At 41.9% G+C, this 18,210-nt stretch overlaps 1 protein-coding gene across 5 annotated transcripts in view; it reads left to right on the top strand.

The window, feature by feature from the left end:
- ADAMTSL3 (ADAMTS like 3) overlaps positions 1-18,210 on the top strand; it is a 697,881-nt gene that overhangs the window by 459,098 nt on the left and 220,573 nt on the right. For 4 of the 5 annotated variants that reach the window (XR_011030288.1, XM_068275326.1, XM_068275327.1 and 1 more), the window contains exon 8: positions 8,406-8,480. Coding sequence is in view for 4 of the 5 variants with exons in the window: in XM_068275326.1 (XP_068131427.1) it covers positions 8,406-8,480 (75 nt within the window). In the remaining variant the exon portion in view is untranslated. Of the gene's footprint in view, positions 1-1,103; positions 1,139-8,405; positions 8,481-18,210 lie in introns of those variants that run through there. The other variant, XM_068275328.1, reaches the window with a different exon arrangement.

Below are 18,210 nucleotides of genomic sequence, written 5' to 3'. Positions count from 1 at the left end.
GCACAAGTGTATAAGGATGTGTGATGATGTGCAGATTAGACCAAGAGACACATCTGTCTTTGATCGAATCTGATCGCACTGCAGCCCAATTCACGTTTAATTTCGGCATAAAACGTCTCGGGAATCGGCCAAGCAAGCCGCATCCTCCTCCTTGCTGTATGTGAATGTATGAATGTGCGTGTGTGTATATGTGTAACGTTTAAAGTTGCATTACGTGTCCTGTGATAATTGAAGATAGGCGAAAGGGAGAAGGAAGGAATGTGAACACACATTCTGGCAACAGTGCCGGAGGTTTCATCGCATTCTTCACGATATCGCTCGCCATTACCACCGCACACCCGATAGAGCAAGTCGGCTCTACATCTTGCAGCATGTCCAATCGACTAAACCAATCACTTTGGGACCTATATATCGGTTGTATCGTCAGTCGGGCATACCCTATGGCCGCACCGATTTTCATCCAATACAGATTATGATCATATAATCAAATGGTCAATCGGCAGCCAAGTCGGCTGATGTATGGCCACCTTTACACAAACAGCACACCATATACAACGTGCTGATGCATATCAATTATAGACACTAGTTGCACTGTTATCACCCTTTCACAGTTTATGCATCAACAGCTCTATATTTAGGCTGCTGTCAAGTGTTATTTATGATCGTTCACAGAGAGAGGGGGAGAGAACAATCACATAGATAGTCAAAATAAGTCTCAGCTTCTCCGGTCAAAAGTTTATCTAACTTGTCATACAGATAAGATAAATTACAGCCAGTGTAGGAGTTACAGGGCTTACAGGGGCTAGCAGGGTCACAGGACAAATAGCAGAGGTGCAGGAATGATTTCAAGCCAGCAGCCTGCTCTGTTTCTCAGCTACACTATCTTGTGTCTCATCTGAATGACATCAGCCTGTTACCAAGGCAACTTGCACAGACTGGGAGGGATTGTTGGCTCAGAGAGAGGGGCGGGAAAAGCCAGTAATGTTCTAAAACCAGGAAACAAAAGGCAGGGAGGAAATGATGTAATCTTCAGCTTCAGGAGAGGAGCACTAAAGATGGATGCCTCCATCAAGTGTATTTCTTTTTATGATTAAAATTATCGAAATTTACCATATGGAATCTATCCTAAACATGATAGGTATGTGATTCTAGTCATTTACTATCAGCTGATGTGTTTTTTGTGTTTCTGGCTTTATATGGGGGTTACAAACCACTTTAAGGAAATTTCAGCCTGCAATAGGAGTATTGTATGTGTCATGCTGCAGGTTGGGGTCCTATAAAAATCCCCAGCGTTGGGCATTTCTCTCCCAAGCAAAATATTTCGACAATAAAGCAACATGTCTTACTGGGTGTCGGTAGGAGATTAGTATCATTCACATGAAAGGGGATTACTACTGGGACCATCTGTATGATACATTTATAGTCCACTGAAGCTCTGGAACTAGCAGTCTTTCTTGAAAGTGGTCTAAGAAAGTGGCTGTGCTGAGCGTTTAGCCAGGACGTATCTTTGTAGTGGCAACATTCCTGCTCTTGACTGGCATGTCTCTGGTGAACGTGACTCTTTGCCTATTGCTAAAAGCCTGTTTGTTAAAATCTAACAGCATGGTAAGTGCCCAGCAAGAGCTTTAGGAATGAGGTCTGCCTGCAGATCAATAGAACGGTTAGTGGAGGAGTGTTTACTGAGGGCATATGAGATGTGTGTTTTCCTTATTAAACTCTACAAAAGTTGGCACGCTCATATAGGGTTACAACAAGCTTAGCGGTGTTAGCACCAGTCATTTCTTACTTGTAGAGGGTTTTAGACCTCTATCAGATTTTCATCACTGACTGCATTATGATTGAGGGGATTTCTGTTCTCTATGACCCCCATCATAGGAACAAAAGAGAACAGAGAATATTTGCTGTCTGCCAGCATGAAAGTGAATTTGTGAAGTGGTTCTTTGGACTACCTACCAGTTTTTATCTTTACCAGAGTGTGTGTATCCGAGTCCATACTGTTGTCCAGGCTCATACACACGCCCAACATAATGCACAACCAACCGCACTACATGACTAACAAGTAGTTAACACAGCAATTACGTACACACACCAACCAACATAACAACCAACTAACTTAAATACTATGCACTCAAGCTAAACGACAAACTGCATAACATGTCTGCATTCAAAAACAACAAAGTTGTTAAAAAGACCTGTATACACGTTCCAACCTGCATGATAGTTGGGAAGGTTGAACCACTGGTTGGACCTGGTAACCAACCTGTTATCAGTTGGTTATCTTGTTGTTTGCCAGCCGTACACACACTCAACTTATCTTCCAACAGACAAGTTTAGAAGATAGTTGGGCAGATTGTTTGGACATGTGTACGAGCCTATTGAGGAGGAAGCAAAAGGAATGTTTACTTTTGTGTTTGCCTAACAATAAATTAATGACAGTAATTATCTGCTTCACACTATTCAGTTAAATATAACATTTTCATTGGTTTCATTGCTTTTTCTTACTAACCTGGTTACAGCTGCCATGAAGGTGTCCAGTGGAGGTGGCAGCCTCAGGTAGCAGTTACCTGAGATAAGTGTTGAGCAAGGTGCTCTCTTCTCATTTATTCTTAATTACCGGGCAGCGTTAAATACTATTTCCTCTCGGTTGTTGTAGCAACTCGGAGGAAGAAGTAATTGCGGTAACGCACTGCATGCAGTGTGTTATGATGCCACACACGACTGTACTGCACCGCACCCGCCACACTGTGAAGGTCACTTTGTAGTGGTGCATTGCAGTGTAGCAATTTGCGTTACAAAGTGGCCATCATGTTGCACCGCAACACACCACTGTGAAGATAGCCGTAAACTGAATACTCACCTAATAACGTAGGAAGATGGATCACAGCGACGTACCACGACAAAGAGTGTTCCTTGATCCATCTACCTTCCAGCGGGCACACACGATGACACACGACTCGCGCGAAACAGAGTTCAAAGGATTGCAGCACTTTGCACAGGAGTCGTCAGGGATCTTAAAGATTTGATCCATCATGATGGTCATTATCATAGTGTGTCACCAAACATTGTTTGTGTAATTGCCTGTACCCACGTTGTGAGATCACGGAAACAATTGTTTGTCGCTGCAAAAATCACCGGCCGACTGAAAAATCGTTTGAAAAATCGCATAGTGAGTAGAGATGGGTTATTCACACTTACTTCCTGAGATCTGATCCTCTCCTCACCGAATTATTATTATTATATCTATGTTTATTACCTCCATTATAATGCATGTCTTCAAACAAGTAATCTGTATCCCTTTTACCTGTGTAATGGCCTTTTGCAGGAGTCCAGAAAATTAAGGCAGACACACACACACTTGCACGCACGCACGCACGCACGCGCACACACACACACACACACACACACACTTTGTAAATATTTCTACTAGCTCTTCATATGTTCTGATTGTTTAAGCTGCACAGCTGGAAGTGCAGATGTATACTTGGTTTAACAGAGAAAAAAAAAGAATAAAACAGCTGTCAGTTGCACCCTGTATGATTACTATACAAAGGGTACGTATGTGACTTCTTCATGCCCAGTTTGAAGGGAGTACTGTACTTAAGGTGCTATCAATAGCACATAACCCTGGCTTGCTTATTTAACAAGCTGAATTCTTTCCTCTGTCTATTCAGCAGTTTGGATCTGAGGTAGGGTGGTGTTTCATAGGATAGGAAATAGGAAATAAGCAACAGGTGTGAGAGATTAATTACTTCCTCAACAGCACTGATAATAACTGCAGAGCTGCAAAAGAATCCCACAATTTTTTTTTTTTGTAATGACAAAAAGAGGGAAACTGAAATTGCTGACTAAAAGCATTTTGTTCTCTTCCTGAGGTTCTCGGGCTACTTTAAAAGGGAAATGTACAAACACACTGTAAGGTGTGTACTCTGAAAAAGGGTGTATACACATTAATTAAGCAAAAACAGCTGCATGCATGTATTGGGCAATGTGTAACCGGGAATGGCTGTAGTGTACATTTACAGCTAGCCATTTACCATGAGGCTTCAGTCCCCACATAGTAATCGGCTGGCTGCAGTACACCTGCAAACTAACCAGGAAGTAAAGGAGACACGATCTCCAGGAGCAACGCAAGTAATGTATAATCACAGCCCCTTCCTATTCTCACAAAGGACCCTCCCTATCCCTAAAGACCTGGTTGCTGACCATTAAATCCTCCACTCCCTCTGACTAATCTTAACCATTCCAGTCCCACAGCCTAACCTCAGCCAGCCCACTCCCGCTGCCTAACCTTAACCACTCTACCCCTGCTGCTTAACCTTAACCCCTTCACCCCTTGCCTAAACTTAAAGTGAACCTCCAGACTAAAAATGTACTCAGCTGCACTGAAAAGGCTTGGTGTTTCTTTAACAGTTTCACAGTATCAGAATTTTGTTTTTCTTATTCAAGCCTCATTTTTAGCTGCACAAAAGCTAAGCTCTGCCCATCAGAGAAATCTGCCCGGGCATTTTTCCCCTGATGCTGTGCAAAGCATGATGGGATTTCTGATGTTGTTGTTCTCATTGCCTAGCGCGCGCAGCTGGGAGGGGTGATCAGGACACAGGACAGTTGGAACTGTGTCTCATGCTCCCTGTCACCTCCTTTCAACCAAAAAGATGGCTGCCCCCATGAAATCACAAACATTTGCCTGTTTTTTTAAAAAAAAAAAACAGGGTGGGTAAGAGATCTATTTTAATTAATATAACTAATGTAACTTAATGACACTATGTTTGTTTAGGCTGAAGTTCCTCTTTAATTACCCTCTGCCTAACCTTAACCCCCCCCCCCCACCTAACATTATGCTGGGAATAGACGTTACGTTTGTACTGCTCGATTATGGCGCCTGCTCGTCCCCCGTGCGTTCCTGAATCGGTTCCCGCTCGTCCCCGCGGGTGCTTCTCTAATCTTCTGCTCGTTTTTCCTTATCTTTTCTAATTGTCCCGCCTGCGGTATCAAGCGCGGAATTGATCCGGCGGGTCTATTCCCAGCATTAGCTTTTACTATGGCCCCCTATGGCAGTGCTCGTCCTGTGCCGTTTTTATCTGCTTAGTGGCTATATGGGATTTCACTAACTGATCCCAGCCATCAGCAATAGGGTAGCATTTGCCTTCTCAGTACTGGTCAAAGCTGCTGTGGGCACTCATGTAGAGTGTGCTAGGGTGGATTCTTAACTTTTTCACTGACATATATGTCTTCTTCTTGAGCTATGCATTGTGCTAAACCCAATTCCGGGCTTGACCCTGTCATGCTTGGCAAAATAAATGATTCTGATTCTGACAGTATCAGGCAAATAGTATATAAAACTTTCTCACAATGTTTGGACTTTTAATATAAAAAAAAATGTGTGTGTGTGTGTGTGTGTGTGTGTGGCCTCAATTCACGGAGTTTTATCAAACACTTTATCAAACGTTTGATAAACGTTTGATAAATTACCTCATGGGTAAAATCTAATTTTGAATTCACTAAGGTGTTATATATTTATCGAATATTTTACCGATAAAACGTTCAACAAATATATAACACCTTAGTGAGATTTTACCCATGAGGTAAATTATCAAAAGTTTGACAAAGTGTTTGATAAACGTTTGATAATGCTCCGTGAATTGAGGTGTGTGTGTGTGTGTGTGTGTGTGTGTGTGTGTGTGTGTGTGTGTGTGTGTGTGTGTGTGTGTGTGTGTGTGTAAAGTCCTTTACAGGTGTTGTTATATTTAAAAAAAAGTTAGCTACTTTTTTATATTAAAAAAGCACCATGCTCCCCACTCTCTAATCCTCTGTAACTCCATGTCTCCCGTATTAGCTAATATAACCCAGGGATTGTGGAGCCCATCATTACAGGGTTTTGCTTCCTGAGCAGTACCAACCCATGATCTAGCAGGAAACCTCCCCCACTTTGAATATTGCCCTTGTCCAGTGTTACAGACAAAGGGCTCATACCTAGAAAAGATGGAGGTAACGACCAACATACATCTGAGGTGGGCTTAGGGTGGACCCTGGGAGCCTTTTTTTAATAATAAAGTGGCCCCCTGGTGAAATAGGTAAGGGTAGCCATTGTTGACCCCAGGCTATTTATAATAAAGTGCAAAACTACATATTTATTTAAAGAAAATCTGTGAGGGAATAAATAAATGTAAAAAATAGATCCTTACTGTGATGATCCGCTCAGCTGGCTGCACAGGCAGACAGCTGTTTGTCCATTCCTCTAGTCTGTGGGCTGCAGGTCTCTGGAACAGAGACCTGTTTTTCCATTGCAAGTTTCTGTTCTGTTCTCTTGCTGGGGAATTTGCATACATTCGTTATGCAAATCCCCTACCTGCCTTCTTTGATGACTGGCACTATAAGAGCTTTATGTTTCCCAGAATGCTTCGCTGGTCATTTCCCTTCCATGCTCAGTTCCTGATGGACACTGCTGGAGTGTCAGCCATTGCTATCTAGTATAGTTAATTCCTGGGGGTTGCTTTAGGCTCCCCTTCTAGCCCAGTCAGGTTGTATTATCTGTATTTCCTGTTCTGTCTTGTCTTGCCTGTTTGCCATTGTCCTGTCCCTATGGTGGTTGACAGGAAATGGTTCTGATCTATGTTCTTGGAGTATAGCTGGTGCAGCGGTTGCTACCAGCTATCTCTTCTGTTCTGTCTCCTGGGATCGCGCTAGCTACTTTGTGCTAGCGCTGGGGATCCTTCTGTTCTGTCTCCTGGGATCGCGCTAGCTACTTTGTGCGAGCGCTGGGGATCCTTCTGTTCTGTCTTGTCGGTCGCGATTGCGCTGTCACCAGCGGCGGTTGATAGCGAATCGTTCTGTCTTGCTGAGATCGCACTAGCCGCTAGCGTTAGCGGCTGTGGATCTTTCTGATCTGTGTTCCTGCTTGGATCACACTTGCTCTGGCGGAAGAGCGGTGGATCCTTCCTGCCTAGTTCTTGTTTTTCGTGTGTCTGTCTTGTCCGCTGCGCTTGCTACAGGCTCGGTGAGGTAACCGTTAAGCAAGCGCTCGCGTCCCCTGTTTCATGTTTGTCTGTTTATGGTTAGTTAGGCGTGCTTGTCTCTATTGTGCTTATCACGTGGAGATCGCGCATAACCGCGTGCACTGTTGCGAATGAGTGCGGTGTTCGCGGTTAGCTAGCGTTGTTATTTTCCATATCTCCTTATTGTATTTGCTGTGCCTTTGCTACCCTCGTATTCTATTCTGTTCTGCCTTGTGTCACGTCTCGCGATCGCACCTCTCGCGATCGCGTTCCTATTTCGTTTCTGCTGTTGTGTGTGCGCGGTCGCGGAGTGGCGACTGGATTGGCGCACACACATACAACCTATCCCTTTTGCTCAATCTCATTCGCAATCGCCTCTCTTGCGATTGCGTTCTGCGCTTCGTACAATTCCTGTCTGGCACTTGTGGAGGTACAGAGGATTGGTTCCTCTGCACTCCCCAGCGCCATCTGCCGACAGGAATTTCCCTCTACAGGTGCGTAGCACCTTTTGCTGGGTTCCTGCAAATTATACGCTTGTGGAGGATCTCCGCCGTGTCAGCGCACGCGTTGTGCGCTGATCACGGGGAAAGTTCCACAATCGTGACACTTACCCAAGTAGCAGGAAGCCTCTAAATGCTCATTAATCCCACTGCTTCTCCTTAGGACCCTCTTCTTCTTTTTACATGCTAATGCATGAGTGGTGGCTGCCATATTTACTTTCTTTTAAACAATACCAGTTACCTGGCAGCCCTGCTGATCTATTTGGCTTCAGTAGTAACTGAATGACACCAGAAACAAGCATGCACTTAATCTTGCCAGATCTGATAGTAATGTCAGAAACACCTGATCTGCTGCATGCTTGTTCAGGGTGTATGGCTAAAAGTATTAGAGGTAGAGAGGATCAGCAGGATTGCCAGGCAACTGATAAAATAAATATGGCACCCTCCATATACCTCTCATTTCAGTTGTCGTTTAAAGTGAATGAGATCCAGAAATTGGCCCAGAGGGGGTGCATTTGCACAGCATCAGATGGGTGTTAAAGGAGTCATGGCTCTTTGAAAAGTGGTATTTTCCAATTTCCAAGTCTTTGTGAAAATGGTGGCAAAGCAAAAAAATGTCAAACGTACTCATTATCGTTTGCTAAAATATTCTACCGACATTCCGATTTCCAAATATGCATTTACTTTGAAGAAATTGTGGGAGGCCTGGATGTTATTTCCTCTGCAGCTTCATCTGTGGAATAAAATGGTATTTTCTGCCACGCTTAGACGTTCTTCTAATGTAAAACGCATACACCTGTGTTTTTATTCAGTCACATAGCCCACAGCACTGCCCCAGTCACACGATACTCTCAACATCTGTCTCCATCAGTGTAACGTCTTGGCTCTTTTTTCTTTTTCTTTTTTTCCATAGGAGAAGAGACAGTAATTGCTGTACCGCATGGAAGCCGCAGCGTGAGAATTACAGTAAAGGGACCAGCCCACGTTTGTATGGACTATTTTAAGTCGTATTTCATGTATATGTTTTACTGAAGATGTGTGCGCGTATGTAAATGTGTTGAAGTAATTCATACGCTTGCCCTCTTAGAAGGAGCGCTCAAGCATGTGATGTCTGATTTTGCTTGTAGCAATGGGTTAACAGTAACAATCTTGAGGACACCTGTTTTCCAGCTCCACTGGAAGTTCTGAGGTTAGATGGATTACTTCTAATTACCAAACAGTGATCTGCCATGATCTCCTGTCCTTGGGAATATCCAGCAGAATTTTCAGCAGAAGAGAAATTACTTTTGTTAATTTGGACCACAATGTTTTGCCATTCCACACTTGGCTTCCAAGCCTGGTAAATGAGAACTTTATAAAACCTTGGCAGTGGTGACCACTGTATGGGTGGCAAGACCAGTGTTACCAGGACTGTGAATGAATGGACACAAGCTGCATGCTTTATATCTTATGCTCTTTTTTCCAATAGATTTCTTTTCCATGTGAAAGGCCACCACACCCTTGTTCCATAAGAGAACGCGCCAGAAGGTCTTTCCTACAAAACACTGCTGACCTCTCGTTCTGTAGAACAGTTAGAAGTGTCTTCATATAACCTGTATATGTGTACGATGCATGATCACCACTAGGAGAAGCTAATACGTTTACAGTGACTCCATGTTTAGGTATAATAACAACTAGCAAATAGACTAACTTGAGTTCAGACAGGTTTGCCTTTACTGATCTCCATGAACAAACCCACAAGCTAACATTGGTCCGTACTCAGTTTTATAGCATGGTTTGTATCTGAGGAATTAAATGCTTGAAATCTTTTCTAAAGTATATAACGTTGGTTTTAGTTAGTTACGGTGTTATCAGAATGATCGGTCTTATGACACCGTTAAAGACTTTAAAGGGCATTTAAAAAAATGGATTGGATTACAGTAAAACCTTGGATTGAGAATAACTTGGTTTAAGAGCGCTTTGATATACAAGCAAAAATTATTGTGAAATTTTGACTTGATATACAAGCAAAAAAAGTATACATGCGTCACGTCATCTAAACTGAGCCGATAGTTCTTTTCTCTTTTGGTGCTGCAGGATTGCACTTAATTGTACTTAGTCTGACTGTAGAGATTGTGCTAAATCATATTTCCATGTAATCCTCAAAAGTAAACTCTCATTGGATAAGTTCCTTGTTAAAGCCACACCAAAAAAAGGTTGGTGTGAGCCAACAGATGGCAATGATTCTTTTAGTTAAAGTGAAAGTCTTGTTTAAATTTTTATTTTATTCTTTTTTTATTATAACTTATTGGATTGTGGAACAAATCACCTGGGTTTCAATTAATTCTTATAGGGAAATTTGCTTTGATATGAGTGCTTTGGGTTACCAGCACGGTTCCGGGAACTAGTTATGCTCATAAACCAAGGTTCCACTGTATTTGCATTTGAAATGATAGAAATGACTAACAGATTTTAAAAGAGGAGAGCAAAGAAGTGGCAGTCTGTTTTTAGATTGCTACTCTATTAATATACCCCTACGCTTTTCAGACATTGGTTACTATTTGATAAATGTAAATTTTTGCCGTTATATGTTTGTTCAGTTTGAAAACATTAGTTCTTCTGAGCACAAATAAATAGTTGCACATATAAAAAAAACAAGTTATACCATTCAAACCCAGGATTGCACACAGACACAAAACATTGTAAGGATCCAGCAACCAGACATAACAAAGCAGCTTGGTGCATGTAGTTCAGCGTACATAGGGATGTCTTGTACTCTGGGGAGACTTTGCAACTCCTGAAGTACTGATAATATCATGGCTCTAAATTTGAGGGCTTACTCTGCAAGTCAAGGCGCTACAGCCTTCCTGCACTGTGAGGATGGTAAAATGTAAATTACACCTAATGATGATGTGTTCAGCAAAATAGTACAAGACTGAATCCTGGTATGGAAAGTACAGTGAATTATATTTTCATTTACAGAAGAGGGGTGAACGTTGATTACCACAGGCTACTGCTCTTTGTACATTGTTCTTTGCTTTATTGATTGTGCGTGTTTTAGATAGTTTGCCAACTTTTTAATCAGATTTAGTGGATTTAATGAATAAAAAGAACTGCAAAGTTAGTAACACCAAATCTGCAATAATTGTTCATTGTTCTGGCTGCTTTAAATTAATGAATGTATTAAAAAAATGAATTGGTCTGTAGGAGTTTTGGCAAGCTATGTCTAATTAGCCCGGTAATGCATAAAATAAGACTAGTAAGGCACTGGTGGTTTGGAAATGATTACCATGTGCAGGATAATCTCACTGGTTGCCTTAGCACGCATGACAATTGTTCAATTGCATACAAATTAAAATTCAAGGATTCCTAGGACACTTGGGCCCATATGCAATTATGTTTTTCACCTGAGTTATCTCCTAGGTGATAATTTTCATTTTTTTCTTTAGACTAAATTTTCAGCATTTTACAATTGAAAAAGTACCCAGCTGCATCCCTTGCAGGGTCTATTGTTGTGCCCCTGTGTGTGTGAATGTAGTATTTTATGATCAGTGCTTGGTCAAGGAGCAACGTTTGGTGCATGCATGAAAAATAGGAAATTTAGGTGCCCAATTTCGGCAAGTAGAATATCATAAATTTACCAATATTCTACATTGTTAAGGTGGCAATAATGATAAGATATCAGTAAATAATACTGAAATTTTACTACAACTTAGTCTAACCCTATCCTCACACTGAACCCTCTCTCTACTGATGGCTTAAAATCCCCTCTGCCAATGCCTAACCATAAATCCCCCCCCCATGCCTAACCTTAACCAACCTACCCTGCACACCTAACCTGAACCTCCCCCATGCCTAATCTTACAATCCTCCCCATGGATGCCTAACCTTAAAGAGTAGCTAAATTATAAATTACAGTTTGCTTTAAACCTAATAAGTTGCCAAGATATATACAATCACACATAATAAAGTGTGATTTTCTCAAACCCAGGGTCTGTATTCTATATATGGTCTTGTTGTAATCCCTGCACCCAGTGTAAAATTGGGCCAGGGTGATTTGTTTTTCTTTCCAAATCAGAGGTGCAAAGGATGCTGGGGGATTGATGTCATAACTCCACCACCCATGTCCATGTGATCTAATCCAGGCAGGCAGAAAGGCATATGAAATAAGAATTATAGCAAACAGACATGATAAGACAGGCTGCATCAGTTCTCATGCCTCTTCTCTCTGTTACACACTATGAAAAGAGAAGTAATCTGATCCAGGCAGGCAGAGAGCAGAGGAGGGATAGGCAGGGGAGGGAACCAGGCTGGAGGGGAGGACACAATGCTTTGGCAAGGTTTCAAGAAATAAGGAAGTGCTTCTACAGATATAAATGTGAGTCTGTTCTATTTACTGATGCTTGGATACCCCCAATCACGGATTCGAGTAAATCCGGCCATGGTAGAATCGAAATCCGGATATGCCGTGGTCATGATTTGTATCGACGTTCAGAATTCGACTCGGATTTTAGCCGTGATTGCATGTATAATCCGTGATCACAACCATGATCACGGATTAGACTTTAACGTTAATAGCGAAAGCCCCCATACATGCTACAATCACCAAAATTGCGTGAATTATAAAGGTGATCAGTGGCTACAACTTAAAAAATTTTTTCAAAAAGACCTAATAGTTTTTGAGAAACTCGATTTTAAAGTTTCATATAAAAAATGTATTCGTGATTAAAAACCACCAAAACCCGTCGACTTTAGCGGTAAATAGCAAAGCCCCCTTACATGATAGAAACACCAAATTTGCAGGATATGTTAAGTAGAACAGTGAGAACAAAGGGAAACAAATTTTTCAAAAAGACCTTATAGTTTTTGAGAAAATCGATTTTAAAGTTTCAAAGGAAAAAAGTATACATGTGAATGCGGTAAATACATTAACTGTCATTTACCGCATTTAAATGTATCCTATTTACCTTTTAAACCTTAAAATCGATTTTCTCAAAAACTATCAGGTCTTTTTGAAAAAAAAATGTTCCCCTTGTTCCAAATTTGGTGTTTATATCATGTAAGGGGGCTTTGCTATTAACCGCTAAAGTCGTCAGGTTTTGGCGGTTTTAATCACGGATTTGGACCACGATCACGGGCGCATTCAGAACTGAATTCGTGATCGAGAGGTGATCACGAATTCGGATGACGATGTAGTAGAAAAATGCTCGTTAATCACGGCTATTCTGTGATCACGAGGTCGTGATGAGCATCACTGGTTCTATTCACTACTATGTACCAGATGTACCAGATGTAATCTTTATATGTTTATCTAACTGTACACAGTGCATAGACTACATATATGTTTTGCCATTCAAACCTTTTTTTGGCCGGAGGTGCTCTTTAACACCAAACACCAACACCAATTAACAATGATTTTTTTTTAGCCTCAGATATACTTTATACAGTATGTATTTAAAAATCAAACAAACAGAAAACCTGAAAATGAGTATTTTTATCTTAATAAATAAGGATTTAATAACACTGATCCTTCCATGGTTAAAGGGCAGCATACAATATCTAGAAGATGATTGACTGACCAGAATTCATCCCAGACAGTTTTTTCTTCAGACACTTATTTTTGGTTATGAACATCATCAGTATCCCCCCAGCCATATGTCTGAATGAGGGTGACTCTCGTGTTGTGGTTCTCTTTTTTTCCTATAGCACCACCAAGATATTTCCCCACCTTCAGATCCTAGATTCCAGAGTATGAATTGTATTAAGACTGCAATGCACTAGGTGACTGCAACTTCATAGAGAGGATATATCCGAGCATAATAATATTGCTCCACATATTGTAAGAGCTATATATGTTTCAGCCATTTACAATAATTGCTTTATATGCTTGCTTAAACTTCAACTTTAATTATATACTTTCCACCTGAAAAATAATAGGAAACTTTGTTTTAAGCCTAAGTGGCTCTGTAGACCAGTGAAAAATATTTAGTGTCTACAAATCTGCAAAGTATATTACACATACTGATGTGTTCCCCAGAACTGATCTTGAGATGATGGAAAAATGTACAAAAAAATTATGTGCCCTATTTGCAAAAGGTTATTCCCTTTTGTGTATTAAAATGGTTTGAAAATTACAAAAACTCATGTGAACAGACTGAACGCGAGATCAAAGATTGTGTAATTTAAATATGATGTTATATGGTTGTAGTTCTCCCAGGACTAAGTAGCGCAGGTGTTCTGAAGAGCAGAAAGGGTCATCTTTGTGGACTTCTGGTCCTACCATATTCCCCCCCCATCCTCTTTTGGTTCCACCTCCCACCCAGTGCAGTCATAGTTTCTTTAGATCATAAAATATAATTTAAAATTAATTATGCATAAAAGATTATAACAAAAAGTTTGAGTTTTGACAATATAAAATGAAAGCCTAAACCCCTCCTTTGTTTGTCACATAGTCATTTTCTGTCAACTGAATCCATTCCTTCCTGCTGACTGACAGTTATTCACAATTGTGGATATCAATAAAATGCCTTTTAAAACTCCAGAAAGAAAGCAAATACTCAGAATAATTTTGACAGTAATTATTCACCTAGATTTTGGTACTTTTTCAATTGCAGATTGCTGAAAAATTACTTTAAACTGATGATGAAAATGTTTTTTCCTAAGAAAAAAGTGAATTGAATAAGGGCATATAGTTTCATTTTTCATCTTTTGTTTAAAACAACTTTTAACCACTTGAGGACCACAGTCTTTTTGCCCCTTAAGGACCAGAGCCTTTTTTTCCATTCAGACCACTGCAGCTTTCACGGTTTATTGCTCGGTCATACAACCTACCACCTAAATGAATTTTACCTCCTTTTCTTGTCACTAATACAGCTTTCTTTTGGTGCTATTTGATTGCTGCTGCGAGTTTTAGTTTTTATTATATTCATCAAAAAAGACATGAATTTTGTCAAAAAAATGACTTTTTCAACTTTCTGTGCTGACATTTTTCAAATAAAGTAAAATTTCCTATACATTTGAGTGCGAAAGCTATTCTGCTACATGTCTTTGATAAAAAAAAAACATTCAGTGTGTATTTATTAGATTGGGTAAAAGTTATAGCGTTTACAAACTATGGTGCCAAAAGTGAATTTTCCCATTTTGAAGCATCTCTGACTTTCTGACTACCTGCCATGTTTCATGAGGTGCTAAAATTCCAGGATAGTATAAATACCCCCCAAATGAGCCCATTTTGGAACGAAGACATCACAAAGTATTCAGTGAGAGGCATGGTGAGTTCATAGAAGATTTTATTTTTTGTCACAAGTTAGCGGAAAATGACACTTTGTGACAAAAAAAAAAAGTTTCCATTTCTTCTAACTTGCAACAAAAAAAAAATGAAATCTGTCACGGACTCACTATGCACCTCTCTGAATACCTTGAAGTGTCTACTTTCCAAAATGGGGTCATTTGTGGGGTGTGTTCACTGTCCTGGCATTTTGGGGGGTGCCTAATTGTAAGCACCCCTGTAAAGCCTAAAGGTGCTCATTGGACTTAAGGCCCCTTAGCGCAGTTAGGCTGCAAAAAAGTGCCACACATGTGGTATTGTGGTACTCAGGAGAAGTAGTATAATGTGTTTTGGGGTGTATTTTTACACATACCCATGCTGGGTGGGAGAAATATTTCCGCAAATGACAATTTTTTGATTTTTTTTACACACAATTGTCTATTTACAGAGATATTTCTCCCACTCAGCATGGGTATGTGTAAAAATACACCCCAAAACACATTATAATACTTCTCCTGAGTACGGCGATACCACATGTGTGTCACTTTTTTGCACCCTAACTGCGCTAAGGGGCCCAAAGTCCAATGAGTAGCTTTAGGATTTCACAGGTCATTTGCGACATTTGGTTTCAAGACTACTTCTCACGGTTTAGGGCCCCTAAAATGCCAGGGCAGTATAGGAACCCCACAAATGACCCCATTTTAGAAAGAAGACACCCCAAGGTATTCTGTTAGGAGTATGGTGAGTTCATAGAAGATTTTTTTTTTTTGTCACAAGTTAGCGGAAATTGTTTTTAATTGTTTTTTTTCACAAAGTGTCATTTTCCGCTAACTTGTGACAAAAAATAAAATCTTCTATGAACTCACTATACTCCTAACAGAATACCTTGTGGTGTCTTCTTTCTAAAATGGGGTCATTTGTGGGGTTCCTATACTGCCCTGGCATTTTAGGGGCCCTAAACCGTGAGGAGTAGTCTTGAAACCAAATGTCGCAAAATGACCTGTGAAATCCTAAAGGTACTCATTGGACTTTGGGCCCCTTAGCGCAGTTAGGCTGCAAAAAAGTGTCACACATGTGGTATCGCCGTACTCAGGAGAAGTAGTATAATGTGTTTTGTGGTGGATTTTTACATATAACCATGCTGGGTGGGAGAAATATCTCTGTAAATGACACATTTTTGATTTTTTTTACACACAATTGTCCATTTACAGAGAGATTTCTCCCACCCAGCATGGGTATGTGTAAAAATACACCACAAAACACATTATACTACTTGTCCTGAGTACGGCGATACCACATGTGTGACACTTTTTTGCAGCCTAGGTGCGCTAAGGGGCCCAACGTCCTATTCACAGTTCATTTTGAGGCATTTGTTTTCTAGACTACTCCTCATGGTTTAGGGCCCCTAAAATGCCAGGGCAGTATAGGAACCTCACAAGTGACCCCATTTTAGAAAGAAGACACCCCAAGGTATTCTGTTAGGTGTATGGTGAGTTCATAGAAGATTTTATTTTTTGTCACAAGTTAGTGAAAAATGACACTTTGTGAAAAAAAACAATAAAAATCAATTCTGCCCTGGCATTTTAGGGGCCCAAAACCGTGAGTAGTCTGGAAACCAAATTTCTCAAAATGACTGTTTAGGGGTATAAGCATCTGCAAATTTTGATGACAGGTGGTCTATGAGGGGGCAAATTTTGTGGAACCGGGCATAAGCAGGGTGGCCTCTTAGATGACAGGTTGTATTGGGCCTGATCTGATGGATAGGAGTGCTAGGGGGGTGACAGGAGGTGATTGATGGGTGTCTCAGGGGGTGGTTAGAGGGGAAAATAGATGCAATCAATGCACTAGGGAGGTGATCGGAAGGGGGTCTGAGAGAGATATGAGGGTTTGGCTGAGTGATCAGGAGCCCACACCGGGCAAATTAGGGCCTGATCTGATGGGTAGGTGTGCTAGGGGGTGACAGGTGGTGATTGATGGGTGTCTCAAGGTGTGATTAGAGGGGGGAAATAGATGCAAGCAATGCACTGGCGAGGTGATCAGGGCTGGGGTCTGAGGGCGTTCTGAGGGTGTGGGCGGGTGATTGGGTGCCCTAGGGGCAGATTAGGGACTAATCTGATGGGTAACAGTGATAGGTGGTGATAGGGGGTGATTGATGGGTGATTGATGGGAAATTAGTGGGTGTTTAGGGTAGAGAACAGATGTAAACACTGCACTTGGGAGGTGATCTGACGTCGAATCTGCGGGCGATCTGTTGGTGTGGGTGGGTGATCAGATTGCCCGCAAGTGGAAGGTTAGGGGCTGATTGATGGGTGGCAGTGACAGGGGGTGATTGATGGGTGATTGACAGGTGATCAGTGGGTTATTACAGGGAAGAACAGATGTAAATAATGCACTGGCGAATTGATAAGGGGGGGGGGGGGTCTGAGGGCAATCTGAGCGTGTGGCTGGATGATTGGGTGCCCGCAGGGGGAAGATTAGGGTCTAATCTTATGGGTAACAGTGACAGGTGGTGATAGGGGGTGATTGATGGGTGATTGATGGGTAATTAGTGGGTGTTTAAAGGAGAGAACAGATGTAAACACTGCACTTGGGAGGTGATCTGATGTCGGATTTGCGGGCGATCTATTGGTGTGGGTGGGTGATCAGATTGCCCGCAAGTGGCAGGTTAGGGGCTGATTGATGGGTGGCAGTGACATGGGGTGATTGATGGGTGATTGACAGGTGATTGACAGGTGATCAGTGGGTTATTACAGGGGGATAGAGGCATACAGTACACGGGGGGGGGGGGCTGTGGGGGGGGGTCTGGGGAGAATCTGAGGGGTGGGGGGTGATCAGGAGGGAGCAGGGGGCAGTTTGGGGTTAAAAAAAATAATAGCGTTGACAGATAGTGACAGGGAGTGATTGGGGGGTGACTGGGTGCAAACAGTGGTCTGGGGGGTGGGCAGGGGGGGGGGGTCTGAGGGGTGCTGTGGGCGATCAGGGGGCAGGGGGGGGAAATCAGTGTGCTTGGGTGCGACATAGGGTGGCTGCAGCCTGCCCTGGTGGTCCCTCGGACACTGGGACCACCAGGGCAGGAGGCAGCCTGTATAATAGGCTTTGTATACATTACAAAGCCTATTATACGTAATCCATGCGGCGATCCAGGTGCTAGTAACCCGCCGGCGCTTCCGAATGGCCGGCGGGTTACAGCGTGAGGGAAGCGGAGCCAGTCGCCGGCGGCTGATCGCGTCACGAATGACGCGATCGCCGCATAACCACCCCCGCCGCCGGCGTATTGCGGACGTTTGGCACAGCCCTTGCCGCCGCCCATCGGCTTAAGGCGGTCGGCAAGTGGTTAAGTATTTTCTTGCTCGCTGGTGACATAAAAGGGAATTTATTAAAAATGCTGAAAATATCACATAGGAGAAAATTCAGGAGAAAAAGTTAATTTCATATGGGTGTGAAAATATCACCTAGGAGAATACCCAGGATA

The sequence above is a fragment of the Hyperolius riggenbachi genome, chromosome 3 (genome assembly GCF_040937935.1).
Source record: "Hyperolius riggenbachi isolate aHypRig1 chromosome 3, aHypRig1.pri, whole genome shotgun sequence".
Lineage (NCBI taxonomy): Eukaryota > Metazoa > Chordata > Amphibia > Anura > Hyperoliidae > Hyperolius > Hyperolius riggenbachi.
Note: the sequence above shows the minus strand (reverse complement) of the source record. Positions and strands in the feature narration are given on the sequence as shown.